Consider the following 23,909-nt stretch of genomic DNA (forward strand, 5'->3'; position numbering starts at 1 on the left):
GAAGCCTGACCCAAAACCTGCGGCTTCTCCCAGTGCACAATTTCCACCTTTGTCTGCAGCCGCAGTTGATTACAGCAGCTTTATGCCACCAGCTCAGACTCAAGCCTTAAATGGCAGCATCCAGCGTGAACCCTGATTCTTGCAGTCTTTTCCAGCAATCCTCAGTCTCCGCCAGCAGCTGCTGCCTGAAGGCTAAAACATCTGCCTGAAGATTCAGATAGTCTGTCGCAGCATCACAAACTATTTCAGATCCCTGTCCTCCACCTTCAACCTCCAGGTGTAACTACAAGCTTCTGTGCCATCTGAAGCTTGAGAAAGTGTCTGCAGAATCTATACATTGTGCAATTTCACCTGTAGCCTTTAGAAGGATTTTTTTTAATGATGTTCCCTCTCCCTCAATGTAAAGGCTCTGAAAGCAAACAACACCCTCCTCGACCGTCAGCCTGCATCCCACATCCACTGAGTGTGAGATAACTTTTAAATGACGACAGCGTGTTTAAGGTTTTACCTCGACATGATGAATATGTAATGTGTTTTCACTTTTTTTCTGATATGATGATTGGATGTTTTTAACCAAACATCAAGCTGCTGCCTGGGCTCCCCACATCACTGAGCAGACTTGAAGTCTGGGGACCAGAATTGCAGCTCGAGGAAGTGGACAACCTGCTGTGTAGCCCAGCAGACATATGTACAGTCTCTGGGGGAAAATCACTGCTCTGGGAAGTACTCACTCTGCAACCTGTAGTGATAATCAGCATAATCATCTCCACTTTCTTGAGATGTTTTTTTTTTTATGTGGAAAATGTATTTTGCAAATAAAACAATGCGTGTGAAAAAGAGTTGTAGTTGATTTTCTTTTCTTTCTAGTGCATCAGGTTCAAATATTGTTTGCATAAGACTACACACTATGTACACCTAAAATGACATTGACGGGCATATTTTTTTCCAACTAAAGTCAGAAAAGGATTTTTGATTTTCTTATATTATATTGAAAATATGTTAAGTTCTTGTGTTGTATTATTAGTCGGGATTTAGTCGAGTTTTATTCTAGTTTTTGTTTCATCTCTGTCTCCTGATTTATGAGTCTTTTTCTTGTCCTCATTGTTTTACTTTTAGTTACACCCATGCTCTCATCTCCCTTATCGGTTCTCATGTGTCTCCCCATGTGTTTTATGTCTGTGTCAAGCTTGTGTTGTTATGTCTATGTCTCAGTGTTTCCTGTTTTATTTTGAAGAGTCTGGTGTTTCCATGTTCATTGTGTTTTGTTTTGCTTCGCCTGTGGCGTTAATCCCAATCAGTTGTTTCCCCATGTGTTTCCACTTCCCCTGATCACCTCCTATGTGTATTTAGTCTGTGTATTTTCATTCAGTCTTTGTCAGGTCATCCGTTTTCCTCCCTCCATGTTACTTCAGGTTTAAATTCTTTCATGGTTCATGTTTCCTATTCATAGTTCCTCGCATGCACCTGTTCAGAATCATGTTTGTGTAACTTTTGTCAGGTTTTAGTTCTCGCCCCCTGTTCACCTTGCTTCGTTTTTGTATTCATGTTTTTTCAGCCTATTAAACGGCTCGCCTTTTGTATAAACTCAGTTCCGTCTCCTTCCGTGTCTGAACCTGGGTTCTCCTTCTCACTCTCACACAGTCAGCTTCACCCAGACTGTGACAGGATCTGGGTTTAAAACAAACTTAATGAATTAACAACCACATTATAATAACAAAGACTACAGTCAGAGATCACGTCTCACACTGAAAACTCTTGTGCTTCTATGTTCTCCTCCCTTTGCCTCCCTCTATCATCTGTGTGGGTGTGCTTGGCATTACTTCTTCTGGCACCGGTTAGCTCACTTGCAGCTCATTACCACTTACCAACAGTATTTAACTCCAACTCTTCTCTCATTGCTTGTTGCTCCTTTAGTATTGCAGTGAAACTCAGGCTGCCCTTTGATGTTACGCTTCTGCAACTCTGTGAAGCTGTGCTTACCTGCCGTGCCCTCCTTCGTGCTAGATGGCTCCCTGACATGCTAGTCTGACGGCTCTTGCACTTGATGAAACACACCTGCAAAAACCAAGAGAAAAACTGTCAACTGGAAACAATTCTGAAAAATTCTACTTGTTTTGGACCTTCAGAGAATTGGCCTGTGCAAACGTGCAAAAGAACAATTCTTCATTCCAAGCTTTGAATATTAATGCAAACCTTAACTTGTGTATTTACCTGATTGTTCCTATTAAAGAATGGTGAATTATTTCAGTGTGCCCTGCCAGTGAGTTCTTCTTGCTAAGCCATGATAAAGTCTGTGGGTCTTGCAGAGTTACTGGTAGCTTGATATTTTTTAATCTCTGCCTGCTCGCTCCTCATTTGGTAAAACATTCTCGGCCCGTGTCCACCTGCCTATGGCATTAATTTAGGAGGGCATTTTAATTATACCTCCTAACCAAAACTGCAGCAATTAGTCCAAAGAAATGTAATTAGAAACAATATTGATTATTGATGAGGGGGCCTTGTCTTGCATATAGTAACCACAGTATTTGCTGAGTCTTGGTCTATTTGGCAAATGAAAGAGATCAGATGTCAAAAACTTGCATTCTGGAGTTACTCACCTGGTTATTTCCTGCAATCAACAGCCAGGAGTGAAAACAGTCATTAGTAGCAGCTCTACTCTTGTCACCAATTTTCCACACCCTGCATGCACCCCAGAGTCTATGCAGCTCTCATTTTCAACATGCAGCGAGGATAAGCCACTATGTGCCTGCAGCCTCCAACAACCAAAATAATAACAATAAAAAAAATAATCTGATATCTATGTAAATATCAACCTCCTGTGAGTATCATTTAAAGCCCACACTGAGGCAAACAGTGTGAGCCCGTCTTTCACATTTCAGTTGGGGACTTGATGGATTTACAATTCATATTCTCAGTCAACCTTGAATGTGAATTATGAAGCCTGAGACTCACTTCGGAGCTGCTCAGAGGGTAAATACTGATCATCATAATGCAACTTAGAACAAAGCATTAATCACTGTAGCTGTTTTTATTGATGTGCTGTAAACTTGGCTTAAACAGCAATAGATGCAGGATTAAAACACTTAAAAAAAAAAAAAACAACTTACTCATATTTTATGATTTTGATGTTTTAGTAATGCATTTTAATTCTTGTTGAACTTGATTTATTAAAGTGCTGGGCAAATAAAAAGGTTTCTGAGGGACAACATTTCTCTAAAATATGACTGCAGATGAGCCAACGATCGATACTCCAGCACACCTCTCCTCCTTCACAGGAGTCACCCGTATATTGACATCATATTCGAGGATCACATGATAGCAAAGCTTCCTCCTATGAACACTCACTTACTCAAATCTATACATTCATTAGTCTCTTTTCTCTCTGGTCTTGTAGAAATCAATCTGTGGAAAAAGGATTATAAGCCTTTTCCTGCCCCAGCCTTATTTGGCACCAGCTCCCGAGATCTAGCCCAGTTGATCATGTCACCTTATTCTCTACATGGCAGAAAAGCACATGAGGAAAAAGTAGACTAATCTCCTCTTTTTTTTCTCACCACCATTAGATATCAGTCATTCCAGGGTCCCAACCTCTATCACACCTGGGAGATTGGATTGGTTCCCCCCTGCAGTGGACACTGTGGCTGAGAATCAGATATACCTATGAGTTTCTTGCACACCAGATTGCTAGTGCGGTAAGCCAAGAGGCCATAGCAATGATTGTCGCGCTCGCGAATGCAAAGACAGGGATATTTTCATGCTCCATCCATCTGGTGTAGCATTTTCATGTTTTCTGATGAGCTGACAGCCCAAAGAAAGCTGTTAGTCATCACAGCGCGGCATTGTCTTTTGTGCCCAAGACAGACCATGTTGTGCTTGATTAAAGTCATCAAGGCCTCAGAGCAAATCTATTTGTTGACTTAGAACAAACTGATAAACATGTTGATTGTACTCCCTCAATTAAACAGCTCTCAGTAATGTCACGACCGACTGCCTGAGTGAGTACGCAGACTACTGATTTTTTTCTCTTCCACGAGGCTTCTTTCAAAAACAAACCTTTAGCTCCCGCTGTTTGAGAAATGAGTGTGAAGCTTTACAGCAAAAGGATGTTTGGAACAAATCATGTGTGAAGACGCACTGTTCACCTGACTCCTGCAGGTGATGAGAAAAGCAAGGCTGTGCGCACCAAACCTCATTATTTTGTTGAACAAGAACAAATAAAATGAGTGTTTCGTTTTAAAGACACGCCTGACTTTAGAATGACCCACAGTTGTACGGCAAAAATGACCGTGTGAAAATAATGAGACAATGTGAAACTGCTTTTTAACTAATCATTTAATGTTCAATCCCAACTTTATTAATTCACTCGTAGCTTGATGTCAGCGTAATTAAATGTCCAAAGCAGGCAGCTGTGTTTAGCAGACAAGCTCTAAAAACTCATGGAGAATATATTAGACTTATTTCTAATAAATATTACTAAAAATGAATGCAAATGCTGCTTTGTAGCATTTTAGCAGCTCTCTGTTAAAAATATACATTAACTGTGTTGTGAATTGTATATTTATATACTGCACTTGGTCACTTTTCTGTGAACACGTGGGTTTACACTTGGAGGAAGAGGAGATACAATCATGGTCCGGGCAGGCCTTCCCTCTTCTCAACTCAACTGATTAACACTCCAAAATTACCACACTCCTCAGCGACAGGAGCACTTACAAGGTCTCGAGGCGAGACCCCACAGCAGCTACAAGAAGAAAGTAATTCATTGTCTATAACATCTTGAAAACCTGAGGCAGGGGAAGCCATATCAATACCCCAACAATGCTACACCCTGTATATATGGACCTCCCAAGAATCATTTCACTAGCTGAGCCTACGTCCTCATTTTGACAGCATTTTAATAGGTAAAGGTGAATGCTTGGACATGAATTGAGCTGCGGTTTGGGGAAGGCCTCAAAGGGGACTGGCGACGGCTCCCGGGCCTGGCAGATCCCCATGTACTAAATAGAAGTGAAGAAGTCAAAGAATTGAAAACAAGGAGGGAGGGTGGGGCACGTAGACGAGAATGAACAGCTTGCAGAACTAGGGGAACCTATATAGATGAGAACCGGAAGCAGCTTGTTTGGAGGCGTGGTCCTGCTCCTGAAATTCTGATACATAATCTCCAAAAAGAAGGAGTCCCTTTCTGACCCACTGTTACCAGTATAAACTCATCTGCTGACTCCAGGTTAAACCATGCAGTCATGTGATGTTTTTTTTTTTCACTTTTTATGTATCAAGGCAATCAAGACAGTGGATGCTGTCAGGAAACCACAACAGCAAGACAGCTCCTCAAACCACCTTCACCCCTGTTTAGGTTTGCACCCTGTCGGACCTCTGCCTTACCACCCCATATTTCAGATACAGTGAGGGTGTCTACTAAAAACATGCATGTGCCATGGGCTACTGATTGTCACCAACACAGCCAACCTTTAAGCGAAGGAAGTGGAAAGTAAAGCTCTGGGCTCTTTGATAGGGACAAGACTTGAGTTCAGATATGTCAGCGTCGCCTGGGTTAAAATCAGAACCCAAGAGGTCAAGTCCTTCACTTGATGTGTTTTTCCACTGAGTGGATAAAAACATCAAGTTCACCACAGAGGATACAAAGGAAAAGGTTACCATTTCTGGAATGTGCTGTGTTCATTTATATAGGGTGGAAGCATCAACAATGAAGTTTACCTGAAATCCACACACAGAGACTGATGCCAGCTCTTTCACTCCCGGCACCCAGTGGAACACAAACAATTAAAGAAATGTCAGATAACAACCAGGGAGAAAAATACCAACAGACAAAACAACATTGCAGATTTGTTAGAGAAACTCAGAAGAATTTTCTCCAAGCATGACATTTCAGTGCACTTCAAACCCAGCAACACCCTCAAACAAAAACTGTTTCATCCCAAGGACAAAGCATCCAAACAAAAGCTCAACAAGCTCGTATACGGTGCAGTGCAGTGAGGAGAGCTCTGACCTCTTAACAGGAGATACCAAACATCCACTCCACAAAATATGGCACAACACAGATGAGCAGGACAAGACTCAGCTGTACATCTACAGCAAAGGACAAAGGTCGCTCTTTTGATGATGTCAAAGTTCACATTTTGGGCTGAGAAGGAAGTCTGTTGGAGAGAAGAGTAAAAGAGGCCATCTATGCTCGCTGTGAACGACTATCGTTGAGCAGAAATGTGGGCTTACGACACCGGCTATCAGCTACCTACAACACAGTCAGAGAGCCCCAGACATTTCAACCCCCATTCACAGCTTGTGTCATGTAACCTCATTAGCTCATATAATGCTGGGGAGGAGCAATGTCTCACAGTGGTTTAACCTGTCAGGCCCAGTGGTGGCAATAACCGCCTTTTTTACACCTCAGCTCGCATCACAACTCACATGATGAACAGGAGTGTAACGACCCTTAGAATCACCTCCAAAGTAGATAGTCCCCCACTAAGGGTTTATTATCTGGGACTTTCCACCAGTTGTTATAGAACAGAAGATGCGTCTTTGATGAAAACCTAAAAAGGTCCAGCTGCCTTATTTCCGAGTTCTCGAAATCACCTGGATAACCAAGAACGTGCACACAGAACTAATCTCTAAGTCAAACTAATATTTCAAAGGCACACTGCAGGGAAGCTTATTGATACAAGTAATTAAATATTAAGGAAAATGATTGAAAAACATGACTTTACAGCATTGATCAACAATTTCTTACAAATAACGAAACATTTACTTTTCATCCATCATATCTTGACTGTGACATCAATAATTCAGCAATTTGTGTAAAAACTGGAACTTTGAATTATTCTCCTGAGCCGAGTTATTATTTATGTGAATTTTCACAGTTGACTTATTTTTTTCAATTGTGATTCTGAGACCAACTTAATGAAAAATAACAGAACTTACAAAGGTAACAGATTTTAACAAGTGCTGATTTACATTACATGAGATGTGGCATTTGTATGCTTAAACAAGCACCTCTCCCCCCTCCATAGAGCCATCACCACCTTCAAACACTTCACCTACAACACCCCCCTCCTCACCCCACACAAAAGAGGATTTCACACCACCTCCTCCCACCACAACTCTTCATATTCATGAAGCAGGTGTGAGGAAGCAGTTTAAGAGTCTGAATGCTCAAAAGCTCCCGGCCCAGACGATGTGTCTCCTGCCACCCTCAGACACTGTGCAAACGAGCTGGCCCCAGTGTTTTCTGGCATTTTCAACTCCTCACTGCAGGCATGTCATGTGCCTGCCTGCTTCAAGTCCTCTACCATAATCCCTGTCCCCAAGAAACCTAGGATCACTGGACTAAATGACTACAGACCCGTGGCTCTGACATCTGTGGTCATGAAGTCATTTGAGCGCCTGGTTCTCTCCCATCTCAAGACCCTCACGGCCCCCCTCCTGGACCCCCTGCAGTTTGCATACAGAGCCAACAGGTCTGTAGACGACGCCATCAACATGGCCCTACACTTCATCCTGCAGCATCTGGACTCCCCAGGAACCTACGCCAGGATCCTGTTTGTGGACTTCAGCTCTGCCTTCAACACCATCCTTCCAGACCATCTCCGAGGCAAGCTTTCCCAGATGAATGTGCCTGATCCCATCTGCCGGTGGATCACTGACTTCCTGACGGACAGGAAGCAGCATGTGAGGCTGGGAAAGAATGTCTCGGACTCCCGGACCATCAGCACCGGCTCCCCTCAGGGCTGTGTTCTTTCTCCTCTGCTCTTCTCCCTGTACACCAACTGCTGCACCTCCACCCACCAGTCTGTCAAGCTAATCAAGTTTGCAGATGACACCACCGTTATTGGACTCATCTCGGACGGGGATGAGTCTGCCTACAGGAGGGAGGTTGAACGTCTGGTGTCCTGGTGCAGCCACAACAACCTGGTGCTGAATGCCCAGAAGACAGTGGAGATTATTGTGGACTTCAGGAAGCACACAGCCCACTCCCCCCCATCATCCTGACTGACACCCCCATCACCTCTGTGGACTCATTCCGCTTCCTGGGTACCACCATCACCCAGGACCTGAAGTGGGAGCCCACCATCACCTCCGTCATCAAGAAAGCCCAGCAGAGGATGTACTTCCTGAGGCAGCTGAAGAAATTCAACCTGCCAACACGGACGATGATGCAATTCTACACTGCAATCATCGAGTCCATCCTCACCTCCTCCATCACCGTGTGGTACGCTGGAGCCACTATCAGGGACAAACAGAGACTGCAGCGTGTTGTGCGCTCTGCTGAGAAGGTGATTGGCTGCAGACTCCCATCTCTGCAGGACCTGTACACCTCCAGGACACTGCGGCGTGCAGCCGGATCTCAGCTGACCCTTCTCACCCTGGACACAGTCTGTTTGACCTGCTCCCCTCAGGCAGGAGGCTCCGGTCCATTCGCACCAGAACCTCTCGCCATAAGAACAGTTTCTTCCCCTCTGCTGTTGGACACATGAACAATAACCGTATGACTGTTCCCACCACTAACACATGACCCTACGCTGTGTTCACTGCATCATTCCATGTTTGGCACTGATCACCACCTGCACTCATGTATATATCTTTCTACTTAGCACTTTTAATTCTTATTCTTATTTTTATTTTCATGTCTATTTAAGCGTAATTTATGACAGTATGTTTGCACTGAAGCACCGCAGCAATTTCCTAATGTTGTAAACCTGCTCAACATTTGGCAATAAAACCCTTTCTGATTCTGATTCTGATTCTGAAACTGCCTTCAGTTTAGAAGACTGTGTGATCAGAAGTTTGATGCAAACATCCAGAAAGCGTCAGTCATCATAAAATGCTGCAATAAATGAGCAACCTGCAGTATTCAATGGGAGAAACCTAATAATTATGAATTGCAATAGTCAAGCCTAGAAATAATAAATACATGAACTAATTTTTCAGCATCACTCTGAGACTGTTTCTAATTTTAGAGATATAAGCATTGAAGGACATATCCTGGTCGAAAATGTGTGGCCAGCATCTGGTTAGACACCATGTTATGGATGTGTAGCTTATGTATGACCACCAGTTTGCTATACTGGTTTAAAAAGCACAGCTAAAGCCAGTCTAAATGGCTGGGTTTGGGCACATTTATGACTTACATATAACACAACACTCCTTATGAACTAGCTTAAGATTCACTTAATCTCACTGAGGGGTGATGTGCACATTTTCAGGTTAAATAAATCTCTCATTTACAAACATCTTCTTGATTTTGCTCCAGATTTTTGGTCTGGTTTATTCTTTCTGCTTTAATTATTCTTGAAATGTGTCTCAAACGGCACCAGATTCCCTTTGTGGAACACTGACTTGATTGGGGATAATATAGTGAGGCATACACATGTGCACATAAAAGTCCTGCCTGCAATCCACACTGCTTATCGGGGTAATATCAGTGCAATGAAATCCAAAGAACTCTCTGCAGATCTGTGTGGTTACACTGTGGTGAGGCAGAGATCAGACCAAGGGTAGAAAATCATTTCTAAAGGTTTGAGTGTTCTGGGGAGAATATGGTCTAAATATTTATGAAATGGAAGACATTTGAAACCATCTGGACCTTTCCGAGAGTTGGCTGTTGGGACAAGCTGAGTAAACAAGCAAGTAGAAAGTTGACCAAGAAATCAGCCTGCCAAAAGGATGAGCATCCCAACAGCTCGCTGTCAGTCACTTTTACAGCAGTCAGACAGAAGCAAGTTTTAGTCTCTCAGAAATTGTCAGACTGCTTTCAGTTAGTAGTTCATACTTTCCATCCAGTTTGGTAACACTTGAAAGGGAGATTGGGATAATAATAATAATAATAATAATGGATTGCATTTATATAGCGCTTTTCAAGGCACCCAAAGCGCTTTACAATTCCACTATTCATTCACTCTCACATTCACACACTGGTGGAGGCAGCTACAGTCGTAGCCACAGCTGCCCTGGGGCAGACTGACAGAAGCGAGGCTGCCATATCATGCCATCAGCCCCTCTGGCCAACACCAGTAGGCAGTAGGGTAAAGTGTCTTGCCCAAGGACACAACGACCAGGACAGAGAACCTTACAGTATGTTAATAAAATCTATGCATGTAAACTTCACACAGAAAGGCTCCAGCTTTTCAGCTGGCCAGCTGTTTAAAAGCAGGAACCTTCTTGGTGTGGGATGACAGTGGGATAACCATTGCGCCACTGTGTGTGGATTCTCTCAGACATACATGTAAGGTTAACAGGTGATTCTTTCACCACCCATGACTCAGAATTGGATGAGTGGTTTAAAAAATGGATAATATGGTTACTGGAACCCTGTAGATTTCAGTGGTTGGTGCTATTTCCCCACAGTAAGAGGGCTCTGAGACTGAGCCCTCCTGAGGATTTTATTTGTACAGACTTTCGATGTTTTCAAACTGTGACTAAATGGGTTTTCTCCAGGTGCTCTGGTTTCCTCTCACAGTCCAAAAACATGCCTGTTAGGTTAGTTGATTATTCTAACTTGTGTGCATGTCACTGGTAATTTAAAGCACACTGATGACTATTAAGCAAGATAACTTCTGTATAAATGTCAGTCCATTTCAATAGTATTGACGTCCTACTCATACAACAAGTCAATTGATTGTATTGTATTGTATGGCTTGTGGTGTAACAACTAAATTAATGTTAGCTGGCACTGATTAAAAAAACAATGACATTTAGCAAATGTCCCCTTAAGTGACAGCAAAATATCCTGAAATAGTTTCACAATTAAAACAAATACTTTGGTGTTTAGGATGAAAGGAAGGAAGGATCCATGTCAGTGCTTTTCCCCACTATCGCTGAATAAATAAGGCCACAAACCTGTGTAAGTGTATTCTTTTTTTGTTTGTTTGTTAAACCTTTTCCCTTTAATAAGGAAAAATAAGGACATTTGGTACAAAAATATGGACCAGATTCACCGGCGCTTGTTAAGTACACCCCTTCAACTGTTTATGAACAAAAATATCTAATCGACCAACCGCATGGCAGCAATTCAATACATTTAAGCCTACTGGAAATAATTGGTGTAGCTGTGGTGAGATGTATTTAACCACGCATGTGGTACATGTTATTTCTGTAAGCTAATAACCAAGCAGATAACATCACAACCTATTTGGGATTTTATGAAGTCATATTTTAATCTAAATTTGTTACTACAAACTACATTAAACGGGTAGTTGGAAAAAATATGTTGGGGGGGAAAAGTCCTTGTTTCCAGACCTCCGTTCTCATTTTAAAAATAACAAAGCACCTTTTCTTAAATAATGAGATTTGTTTTCTCAAATGACGTTGTAAAGCACTTTGTCAAGCTGAAGTTTTTCTTTCTTTCTTTGACCTTTACTGTAAATTGAAGACGCAGAACATAAAGTTCAATACTTATATAAAAAAATACTACAATTAAATTCAAGGGAAAAATGTCAGGAGAAGAAAGAAAACCAAAACCATAATAACCTCGTTTTCTTAATTCCAAAGCACCTTTTCCTAAACAGAGGGACTTCCTCCAAAGGAAGCAGCAAAGCAAACCACCTTGTCAAGCTGAAGTAATCTGGTGACAGAGCAACATACGGGAGGAAAAAGTCATAAAAATTCTATGTAAGAAATAAAATTTAAGATTTAAGAAACCCCCCCCCCCCCAAAAAATGGCCATTATCATTTAAAAAAAGTATTTACAAAATCGTAAATGCTTTTTGGAGGAAAAAAGGTTTTGCGTCGGTAAATGTACACTTACGTTAAAACTGCAAGAACTACAAAGACTTCAGTTACAACCTTTTCATTAGTTACAACCTTCGTGCAAGGACAGCTCAAAGCCACTTTCTCGTGCGGGTTTGAAAGGCTTCAGGCTTACGTGTGTACGTGTGTTTATATTTTGGTGAGTGACGCCAGGAACAACAGCTGTGACGTTTCACGACAGCTTCGCCGCCCCAACAGTGCATTCTGGGTTCAACTCAAGATGGCTGCGCCCTTGCAGAAGTGCTGAAGAAGTGCCTCTTCGGAGAAATTCCCGGAATTATTTGAGATTTCCTCGAAGACCGTCGCTCGGAGCCGACTACCAGGGCCGCTGGTACGTAGAAGGAGTCCACGCGAGCCCAGTCATTGATAAGTGCGGCCGCCGTTACGTGTGGCTGTGGCAGACTGTCCGTGTGAAGATGGGCCTCGCCTGCAGCCCCTTCCCATAGCGAAGAGCCGTGGGGAGAGGAGCCGCAGATTCCCCTGCAAACACGCGCCCGTGCAGCTCGGATTTGACGGCTTTGACTTACTCTACAGGCTCTGGACGCTGCCCTACAATTTGCTGACCAGGATTGTGTGTGCGACCGTGTCTGTCATTGTCCGGAGAAGGAGAGCTTCCACAGCCCGGGCTGATAATCCCACCGCACCAAGGTCTGCACCTGCACGCTTCGCTGACACTCTAGGTGCCTTTTCTGCACATTTGATCGGTCTCCTTATCTCTGTCACGCGTGTGTGGTTCAGAGACTCGCTTTAAAAAGGCTTTAAGTGAATATTACTGGCCTCGGTGCAGTCTGACACCTGACAGCAGAGCTGTTACATTAGCCGCGCTAGTTTAGCTTAGCTAGCTGGACTGGACTGAGCCTGCTGCTCGCCAGCATCCGTGCAGCCAAGTTTAACACAGCTGGGCCGTTTTAGCACGAATGCAGAGGCAGTAAAGATAAAAACCCATCGACCTCCTGTCCCGTGGCTCCAGCTGTAGAGCTGAAACATCTCTACAGCTGTTGCTTTGCTACAGTCAGGCAGCTAGCCTGTTCAAATAAAGTGGAGGAAGCCAGATGTGAGTGTGTTTGGTTTCAGTTGCTGTTGTGGGTTTCATTCAAACAGGATTCACAGCAGCAGATTCACACCGCATAAAAATGACTCATAATCACCATCCCATGACTTAAAGGGCATAAAGTGGAAAAGTCAGCTGCCAGTGTTGATAATCAGATTATTATCTGAGTGTAGAAACAGTCTGCTTGGTATAGCCCATAACAACAGTACAAGGAGGGATGGAGCTGTTCTTACTTTATCGGACAGTAGCAGGTACTCTGGCTTCTTCCCACAATGCTTGTTAAGTGTTTTAGTAATTATAAATTGACTGTGTTAGCCCTGCTTTCTAATGCCAGCTTGGATAAACCCTCACCAATCCTGTATAGGAAGCATTTAAGAGGACGGAACTTTATCAGATGATTGGTGATCCATATTGACAAAGCAGACTTTGGCCCAAAAGAAATGGCTCGTATCTGTGATGATAGCATGGTCAAGAGGGACAAACATATGCAATAATGTACAAACAGGGGCGGCTGCCTCTCAGGTCACGTCTTCATCCTGTAGAACTTCAACAGCTGCACAAAGAGACGTGGATCGAAGTCATGATGCTTAATTTCTTTATACTTGTGCTAAGATAATATAATGAAACGTTTTATTACTGAAAAGGAAGCAAAAGTTGTTTTACATGTTGTTTAAACACTGAAGACGTTTGAATGAATAAATTCATCTAAATCTGGATCTAAGTCTCGAGCTCGCTGAACAGGCCTCCTGCAGTTATCTGACAGTGCGCTTTTATTGCTGTTTAAATTTTCCTATGAATATCTCAGTTGGTAACCAAAAATGTATTTAGGATTGCTTACATCTATTGTGTATATATTCTGTTTTTACTTTCTTTCTTTATTATTTATCATCCATTACTTAATAAAGTGAGCCTGCCAATGTTTTTGTGGATACCCAGTAGCTACAGCCAAAGACACTTCAAAATCAAACCAGTGACATTAACATGAGCGCTCTCCCAGCAGGGCCCTGATGAAAATGGACTCAGACTTGCTTCATTCACCGGCTGTGGGCCTCGCTGAGGAAGAGGAGGCCGATATGAATGACTGGAAACTTCCCTTGGCCTTCATGAAGAAGAGGCACTCAGAGAAGATTGAGGGCTCCAAGGCCCTGGCGCAGAGCTGGCGGATGAAGGACAGGGTAATTTCTCTTCTCATCCATGTACAGGAGTAAATCAAGAGCCTGAGGATGTTTCCTGTGTGAGCTCTGCTTTGAGGTCACAGAGGCTGTTTTTCCTTTTATCTCAGCTCATAGCGACTTGTATAGCTGCATTTTCATGCTCATATATCTGATGGGACTGTTAGTTTTAAGCAGGAACCAATAAAACAGGAAATCTAAGATTGTTGATTTAGTTTAATGAGTTTTGATGCTTTAGATGTAGCTTTAGAAAGACTGTTATTTTTAAAAGATAAATATTATAGTATGTTTTTTTCCCCCCTCTAATCAGCAGTTCCCACAAAAAGATCAAACTCTGATATCATCTTTCATGTAACGTATTGATTGAGCATTAATTTTTATCCTAGAAGGATTTCTTGTGGTTTGTAACTACAGCAGAAAATTCCTGCTTTATAGGACAGGGTGGGTCAAATGGTTATCCACGGGGCCAGTTCTCAAAAATTCAACTCATTAAAAAGACAAATCAAATTCCTTGATGCTACATGCTGTGCTTCAAGAGCTTATCAGTCTTTAAACAGCAGCAAATCACTGGCTACCCTCGTCTCTATTACTCTGCCAATTCATTTCATTCTGCTTGATTACCAGCTACCAATGCTACGCTTTCAGAGGGAACCTCAAAGGGTTTCCCACATGAATGGTCACCGTGTGTTTCAGCTCCCATAAAGCTGCCGTTTGATCCACTGCAGTGCTACCAACCTGATTATTTTATCGCCTCACGGCTACAGAGCACTGCCATTATAATGATGGCAAATGTCACTTAGTTGTACATAACCCTCAGAAACTCTGCACCGATTGTAGAAATTCACCCAGATGAAAATTTAAAACTTCGCTGCTGTTAGGACATGAGTTGAATTACTCCGCAGTGCCCGCTGAGGTGTCAAGCTGCAGGGAAATGAAGGCATCATTAAATGTGGAGCTGCTATTGATTTAAAAGAGGTAATATGGGCTAGCTGAAATGGACATTCCTATCAGGAAGTCATGCTAAATCAACCGTGCTAAATCTTTCATTGCTCAGAGCATTTTCAGGCCCTCCGTCCTCATTTGTAAACTTGGAAGAAGAATGTGTCCTTTCACATGTCTGGGCTACGAGAGCTTTATTTGTGTGTCTTATGCAGAACAGAATTTAGCTTTGAATTTGACTGTAGCCTGGGGATTGGGGAATTCAGAATGCATTTGAATGTTTTTTTATTTTCTGAAAAACATGATTAAGATATCAATGTCGATTGTACGCAGTATGTGAAAGGTGGTTGAAGCCATTTTGAAGTCATCTTCTGGTTCGTAGATTGGTTGTCCATTTTTGTTTCCTTTTGAGCAAGAAGTGACCGTATGTAGATGAGACAGCAAGTGCTAAGTTGCTGGCTCAGCCTAGATACACAGATACCTGCTAATTAGTTTTTAAATCATCAGTTCTAGAAGAACCACTATTTAATCAACTGAAGTGGAACAGCAGATTGCTTGGAAGCTTTGTACCACATGGAATCCCATGTTATTTGTCAGATAATTTCATTAAACATACTCTGGGCACAACGGCACAGTTATGGTTGAGAGGTCAGTGACTCTGGTTAGGTGAGGTGAATCCTAGCAGATGCTCACTGGTGACCTGCTGAAAAAAACTGTAATTGTCTCCATGTAGGTTGTAACAATTTTTATAACTTGATACTGAACCATGTATTTAATGCTGTAAAGTTGTGTTAATATGGGAGACTAGGCAGATTGGCTCACTTTTGGACCAGGCCTCAAGTGGCCATTAGTAGAATTGCAATTTCTGGCAGTTGGCGTCAGGTCAGTGAAGGTGAAGCATAGCAGGCAGCTATCAACTACACCCGCCTGTGTCGGCACTCGCAGAGCACACTCAAAGCACACGCAAAACTGAAATTCGTGTGTGTCAGAAATCGTAATCTTGTCAGAAGTGACATGAACATGAATGCTAACATTTTAAAAGGCAGCGGAAACAGCAAATCCTCTGCTGTGGACACATTGAGAAAACGTGGTGTTGAATACACCACCATTTCCATTATAATAAAAATAAATAAAAAGGTCCAGCGCAGCGAGACCGGACGGACACCCAACCTTTAAGTCCTGCTGCTGATTGCTGCTAGTGTACATTAGCCAGTTTTGTTTAATTCTGTTTATTTTTCTGATCTTAGAGCAGAATCATAAAGGACACAGATGAGGCTGTAGTGCTTCTTAGGTTCATTTTACCAGTGAGTTTTGCATTCGTCAGAATTTTTATCTAGTTGATTGATGATGATGGTGGTGATGGAGTTCTGATAATGTGGAGTGCTTTAGTAGAAACCCTTTAATGACATGAAGGTTTAGACCTGCCGCTTCACATACTTTAACCTCTGGTAGTTGAGACCACATGTAGTGCTTTGGCTGATTTAAGGTGACTGACAGTATCGATAGGAGTTTGCTTAGAGAACAAGTTGGTCAGCAAAAAGTTAAGGCTGGCAACAGAGGCATGCCGTGAGAAGGCTTTTAAAAAAACTCTTTCTGCACTTTGGGGAAGAAAGTTCATGATTTAGTTCAATTTTAATAACATTGTGTTAAATGTCTGGGCATTTTACATCTTAAAATCAAGACCAAAGCGTATTATAGAGAAGAAGAAGGCAAATGACTCTAACAGAGGTCAGTCAGAGGTCTTGTTCTGTGAGACACATTGAGTTGACTCGGTATGGTGACAGGTAACCTGCACTATTACTAGGCTTATTGGTTCAAATTGTGTGTTTAGTCCGCTGTTGGTTCAGTCACAGCTTTTGAGTCATCTGTGTGTTTGCAGTCATCTGCAGCCACTCGGAGCAAAGCAGGATTGTGTGTACAGCTGCTGAACCTACCAAGTAGAATCACGATAACAGCTATCAGATATCCTGTAAGAACGCTTGTACAGTACAGGGCAAAGTCAGGTGACGAGCAGCTGACTTTAACTAATAAAGCGCCATGTCATTTTTGATCAGAAAGCATGTCGTGGTAGTAGTTAGGTTGGTGGAAGGATCACATTTCTTTTATCGAGCTGTCAGACCTGAAGTCGAGCATTTAGTCTGACTGAGCGTTAATGAGCGGGGTTAGGTTTGCAGTGATTTTTTTTTCTTTCTTTTTGATGGACTCCCATCGATAAACTGAAAAACCTAAACTAGTGCTGTCAGCACTTTCATATCTATTTTTGTCCCTCCCCTCCCCCACAGTGAACAGAGAGCATGAAACCTTTATCTTGATGGCACAAAAACCTGAACATCCACCTGTAGAGATAATGGATTGCAGTGCAAGGCGTTATTGATTCTCAGGATGTACACTTATTTTTAGCCCAATAGTTTCCAAACATCAGCTGACACTGACCATTTTAACAGATGTCACACTTGGCATGACTGTATTAAGAATCAGCATTTTAAACAAAATAGTGCTTCATATTTGCTGACTGCGTTTTGACTTGATTAGCTTTCAAGTGACTGAATAGTTGTTACGCTAGCTTTAGCTTGCAGTGTCTGCACTCATTTATTTTTGAGAGCCTTCTAAAGGCTCGAGCCATCTTTGGCTTTGCATGGAGTTTTTGTGTTCTTGGGCTTTTTTTTCTTGTTTCATACTACCAGTCTTCTAAAATCATTAGCAGCTGGCTCCATTTTGGATTCACATACAATTCTCTAATTTATTAAGTTGCACTATTAATCAATTAATTGACTTTTTTTTTTTATTAGTAAAGACCACAAAATATTCCCAGTACCTCTGGGGTTTTCAAAGTGTGCAGAGCCACAGAAGATGGGATGATTACCATCAGGTGAAAAATATGAAGTGGGGATGATTTAAAAACAGAATGATGATGCTGCTGTGCTAACCTTTAACAGGTTCTCCTTGAATTTTCTCAAATTGGGTGGATTACAGAGTACACACTTTTTTTGTTTTTGAAGTGGAGAGCCACTGAGTTTGATTGCAAGCTAAATGACACAATGGCTAAATATTTATTCTGGAACATCTGAATCTTTGATAATATTACTGAGTTAGTCATTTGCTTTGGTAAATTTTGTTGTTGAAAGGCAATTCTTTCACTCCAGGTTTTCTTCAAAAACTTCCTTTCCTTAAATTCTCTCTTCCTTAAACACCTCATGTCACGACGCTGCCACCACTACACTGCAGGGATTTGACAGTTTGTGAGCTTTGCCCCGCTGCCTACCGTCCTTCCCAAAGAGACTTCTATTTTCTTTTGCATTTATATTAAAACATGTAACGGCATCAGGGCTTTAAATATTGTTTTGAATGATAGATAAACTGTCTCAAAGCAGCATGAAACTTGAGCTGTCATGCATGCACAGGAACTTTTCGCTTCCTACCTGTCATGCTTCACAATCCCTTGTTGAGCTGTAAGCGGTTTGACGTTAGACTGGTTGATGCAAACTTGTCCTCTTATAGTGTAACAGTTTCTTCGTAAACGCTGACGAAACCCTGTCCCGACTCGATAGCCTGTCTGTCACAGGAATGGCCTCATTGTGCTTGTTTTTAGGACTGGTTCAGGTTGTTGGGCATGAAGGCAGATCAGCATTAATTTTACAGCTAAACAGGATATGTACAGCATCATCAGCGAGAAGTTCATATCGACCCCTTTACACATCATTCTGGATACGGTGTTTAACAAACTTATTAGACTGCCTGTCATAAAAACAAGACGACAAATATTTTAGAAATCTGTCAAAAACTTGTGTAGAATCTAAAAAATATGGAAAATACATTTATACACCCAATTTCAGCCATCAGACTGCACTTTACAGAAGTCGCATTAGACGCATTAGTAGAAACAACACTTAATTTGATCCTATCTTGCCTGTCAGTTTCTGCATAAAGATGAAAAGGCCAAACCTTCCAGTGTTAAAAATTAAAAATATTGAACTCTATTTTGTAGGGCTGCACGATTAATCGTTAGAAAATCGCGATCTCGATTCATACTTATGTGCGATCTCATTTCCAAATGACAACGATTTAAAAAAAAGAAAAAAAAAAAAAGAAAGAAAACGATGACGATTGTACCGCATTTTGATCCGGGACATAATCTGCATGAAAACAAGCGCTCACTCTTCCTGCTCAACAAATGACAAGGGCGGAGCCTTATACCACGTGATACAGAAGCTGGCTGCTAAAATTAGCAGGGAAAAAACAACGGAGAGCACGTCAGGGATGACGAGAAAGTGACAGGAGAAAATCCGTCCCGGTCAACCACCCAAACATCAATAACGGGAACCTTATACAGCGCTTCCCTATACCCGTCGAACTCCCGCAGGCACAAAGGAATTACGGAGGCTATCACTTATCACCTGACCAAAGATATGGCTCCCATCAACACTGTGCAAAACGAGGGATTTAGGAAAATGATCAACACCCTAGACAAACGCTACACAGTGCCGTCCCGCAACTATTTTTCTATTGTTGCACTACCTGCTCTATACACGCAGTGTTGAGCAACGGTGGAGACGGAATTTCAAGCAGTACAACATTTTGCGGCAACAACAAAACGTGAGACATTTGTTGTTTTTATGTTTATTTATTGTTTTTATGTTCAGTCTCAACTGTTACGAAGTTGATGTGCAGTTAATAAGTGCAATAAATATTTATACTGGAAAAGAAAATCGTGAGAGAATCGTGATCTCAATTCTAAGCAAAAAAAACGTGATTCTGATTTTATGCAAAATCGTGCAGCCCTACTATTTTGCTCATAATGCAATACACTGTTAGCACAGTGTAGGGAGGTAGTTTGATTTTGTACTTGTGCATTTTTATTTTCCCTTGTGTTTTTTATTACTGCTGATCAAAAGACAAAAGCAAAGCTACACCAGCTGGAAAGAGCTGGTTTCCCTGTCTTTCATGTAGTTTTCACATCTTATATCAAACCCAGAATGTGACTCGTCCTTCGACATGTCTGTGGACATCAGATTTTGGAGATACAAGTGAAGTGTGGCTTCATTTGTCACTGATTTTCCTCCATGATGGCGTGACAGCGTTTTAAAATTGTCAGCAATGAGTTTTTTGTTACTTTGTTATAGTGACAAAAATTGTTGTTGTAACATTTAGTCAAAGCACAAAACTTATTGGGCAGTTTAACGACCTTTTTGTTTTGGATTTACACATGGCTCAAGGCAATCTGTTCTTGTTTTTCAGGACTCTGATCACCAAATTAAATATGTTTTCTAGGAATTCATTATTAGATGGCAGGGAGTATGGGAGTAATGCTTGGTTTTTATAGCTTTGTGGTTTGTATTGGTTGGTAAATGACCTATAACACACGTTTCTCTGACTATTGGTCACACACATACGATTCAATTAAATATGTCTCCTTTCTTTCCCTGCTGGTTTCCAGACATGGTGTGTTTTTCAGCTTAACGATAATGAAATCAATAAGTCATCAATATCCAAGCTCATAACAATAATAATAATGTGGAAACGAGGCAGGTGGGCTGTGCTGGTTTTACTTCTGCTTCATTAGTTGAATTCAATCAATGCGTGCAGTTCATTAGGGAGCATATAGACTTTTAGCTACCGAGCCATGAAAACAGAATGTATTTGCAAGGTGCTAAAAAGAATTGCACGCTAACGATTTTACGTTGATTAAAACAGCGACTTTGCTTAAATATCTGCAAATTCCATTAAACTGCTAGCTCCAAATTAAATACCAGTTGGTTAACAATGTCCCGACTTGTCAGGAGCAGAATATTAACGCTGTCAGGAAAGAACAGAAGGTTTGTTTTTTTTGATGAGGTTATACTCTTTTTTTTTTTTTTTGACACTTCCAAGAAATTCAAAAACAGTATTGCATTGATATGAGTGCATCTCCATTCCACCATCTTGTGTTTCCTCTTTATGTTACTGTAATTAGTGCAGAGATAATGGTGATGTTTTCATTTGCCATGAAGACTGATGAACTGTATCAGTCATTCTCTTGTGGTTGAGATGGATGTAGAAGGTTTGGCAAGTAAACAGTGTGATGTGGGATATTGTCTTGGCTTTCTGTTTGGTAGGAAATGGCATCAGCCTTGTTCAATAGAACTAATGTCAAAATACCAAATAAGTTTATTAAACTATGCCAAAATCTGTTTTTAGTGCTCTGAGTGCTGAAGTAGAGTAGAAAAGCGCTACATAAGCACCAGATCACTTTTTACACATAAATGCAGCTATCCGGTCTTTAAGTGATGATGTGATGAATCCTGCTTCCGGGTCCAAACTACTCTGCGTTTAATAAGGTTGTTGCGTTTTTAACTTGTTTCAATGCTTTGTGTCTTGTTCTATTTAATCTCAACTCAGTGATCCCGCAGTGTTCGTTTGACTTTAGGACCTGAAGCGGAGTTTGGGCCCAGACACGGCTAGTGACGTCAGTAGGGATGGGTACCGGTATCCAGTGCCATTATGGCAAACAGTAGTAACCAGAAAAGCAGCGCACATTTTGGTGCTTTATTTCGGTGCTTTATTTCGGTGCTTTATTTCGGTGCTTTTTTTCCTGATTCTAGCCAATCATTTTACCTTTGCAAGGATAGTAGGCGGGCCCAGGTACGTACGTTCTTTTAGAGCAGAGCTACAGATTAAAAATGCCCAAAGCAAAGCGGTCAAAAGTCTGGCTGTACTTCACAGCAAAAGATGCAAACTCAGCAGCCTGCAACAAGTGCTTTAAGGTGATACTGTGCAAAGGAGGTAACTCCTCGAATCTGATGAAACACCTGGCGACGTATAGCATTTTGTTAAAAGCCGAGAAATTCGCCCTACTTGATAGCTTGCTGCGAGACCTCACATCGAGCACATCTACTGCGGGTGGGTTGCCTGTTATCGGACCCGGAGTTAGAACATCCCCCAAAAACCCGAAAAGTAGAGTCCTGGCCCCTAGCCCTGCCAGTGTAGCAGAAATGATGAGGATGATGATGGCAGCAGCAGCCGTTCTTCTCTGCGTGAGTAGCTTAATGTTGTTCGTGTGTAATTTACGTTGAGTAGGCTAACCACGTTATTACATTAATGCATGTAAGGTGAACTAGCAAACACCGTCGTAGTTACATGCGGCTGTCTTGTTTGATGGCAGATGCTCCCTTCACCCTGGCCAAAAAGGCTAAAATGACCAAAGAAAAAGTGGAAAACAGCTAAAAATGAGAGGTTTTTGGACAAAGTTTGTATTTTTTCCATTGTTTAAGCACTGCTTCCAGCCAAGAGTGATGCCATAAATCCCCTATAGCTGCAAAAAAGGCTAACATTGTTATCTTTTTACAAAAAAACAGCTAAACATGAGAGGTTTTTGGACAAAGTGTGTGTGACAGTTGTTTTTTTTCCTACATGTTTCCAGCTATTTCTTTAGCTTCTATTTTTCAACCTGGCTCAAAGTGCAAATAAAACATGACAAGAGAAACCCCACTAATGACTAGACACACACATGTAATTGGAGACGGCCATTTACAACATTAGCATAGGGTACTAGACAGGGTGGACCTTGGGCAGGTTGTCGGTATTTCAGAGGGCGACTTGGTGATTGTTTAAATGGTCCGACTTTGTCCTAACGGGCAACTTAACTTTTCCAATATCATACTTTCACTATTTGACCGTAATCTCTGTAAATAGATGTCTCCATATGAATATGTAGTCCCAATTCTATTGGTCAATCATGTTTGCCACAGTACTGGTTGCACTGACATTTGTCATGTAGGTGAAAAATGTCTAGCAACACACCACCAACCAAGAATGTTATAAAATGGCAAATTGTGTGAAGTAAATGTCATTGTCAAATGTGGATTGTGAAGGTCAATGCGAAATTTTTTGTGTGACTTTCTTTGTGACTGTTAGGAAAAGAACTCCATAATTTACATTATAACTAGCATCTACACATGTGGTGTTCTTCAAGCTGCGTAAACGGGATGACGGCTCGGTTATCGGGTCTCCAACTGTCTGTGTCCACAACAGAGTAGAATCGAGGCCTTACTCTTTCTATTTGGTTCTGTTCACTCGGTGTGAAACCTAGCCCTGTTTAGATGATCACAGAGCTGATATACTGGCAGGAATGGAAGAAATGTGCACATGGAGCCAACACTGTTGCCTCACAGCGGGAACGTCCTGTTTTTGAATCTACCAATTGGCCGTGTGGAGTTTGCATGTTCTCCCTGTGTCTCTGCGAGTTCCCTGCAGGTACTCCGGCTTCTTCTCACAGTCCAGAGACACACAGTTAGTGGGATTAGGTTAATTGGTGATTCTAACTTGGCTGTAGGTGTGAATGGTTGTCTCTCTGTGTTAGCCCTGTGAAAAACTCGCAATCTGTCCAGCGTGTACCCTGCCTCTTGTCCTCTGGCAGCTGGAATAGGCTCCAATCCCCCCTGCGACACTGAATTGAATAAGTGGAAGAAAATGGATGGATGGCACATGAAGCTCTTCCTCAATAGCTCTCAGTAGCTTGCTCTCTTGAGTTTTTATGGCAGCTATGCTGGTTTCTCCTGGTCCTATACGGTCTTATCCTTTCCAAAAACTGCTGCTTTCTCGGCCCCAGTCAAGTCATTCAGTGACAGTGAGGGGAAATAAAACGACAACTTCTAAAGAGTGTTTAGATGCTTTTCTATTATCTCTCACTGTTCAGCATTGTTGACATTTGCTTGCCATTTTGGAGTGAGTGGGAACATGCCAAAGGATGGCACTTTCTAGATGTTATTGCCAGAGGTGCACCTTTTGAACAAGATCCATTTTGTCTGTGCTTGTGAGTAGGTTTTCATTTTGGCCTTGCATTTATGTGTTCAGTTCATTCATATGCTGAAATATATCTAGCATTTGTGCCGGCCTTTGCACACCACTCATAACTTGAAACAGCTTTGCATCATCGCACCCGTCATCAGTCAAAAACGCTGTTGGTCAAACACAGGTTGGCACTTTGCTGCGCCACAGCCAGTTCTTAA

General features: G+C 41.9%; 1 protein-coding gene across 5 annotated transcripts in view; it reads left to right on the top strand.

The window, feature by feature from the left end:
* Window positions 1-11,930: 11,930 nt before the first annotated feature.
* Window positions 11,931-23,909, top strand: part of rptor (regulatory associated protein of MTOR, complex 1) — a 185,568-nt gene continuing 173,589 nt past the window's right edge. For 2 of the 5 annotated variants that reach the window (XM_005919196.3, XM_042219565.1), the window contains exons 1-2: window positions 11,931-12,411; window positions 13,815-13,989. In XM_005919196.3, coding sequence (XP_005919258.1) covers window positions 13,822-13,989 — 168 coding nt within the window. In that variant the 5' untranslated portion in view covers window positions 11,931-12,411; window positions 13,815-13,821. Of the gene's footprint in view, window positions 12,412-13,811; window positions 13,990-23,909 lie in introns of all 5 variants that reach the window. The other 3 variants (XM_005919198.3, XM_005919199.3, XM_005919197.3) reach the window with 2 other exon arrangements.

Source organism: Haplochromis burtoni, unplaced genomic scaffold (assembly GCF_018398535.1).
Source record: "Haplochromis burtoni strain Fernald_Lab_line unplaced genomic scaffold, NCSU_Asbu1 Contig_35, whole genome shotgun sequence".
NCBI lineage: Eukaryota > Metazoa > Chordata > Actinopteri > Cichliformes > Cichlidae > Haplochromis > Haplochromis burtoni.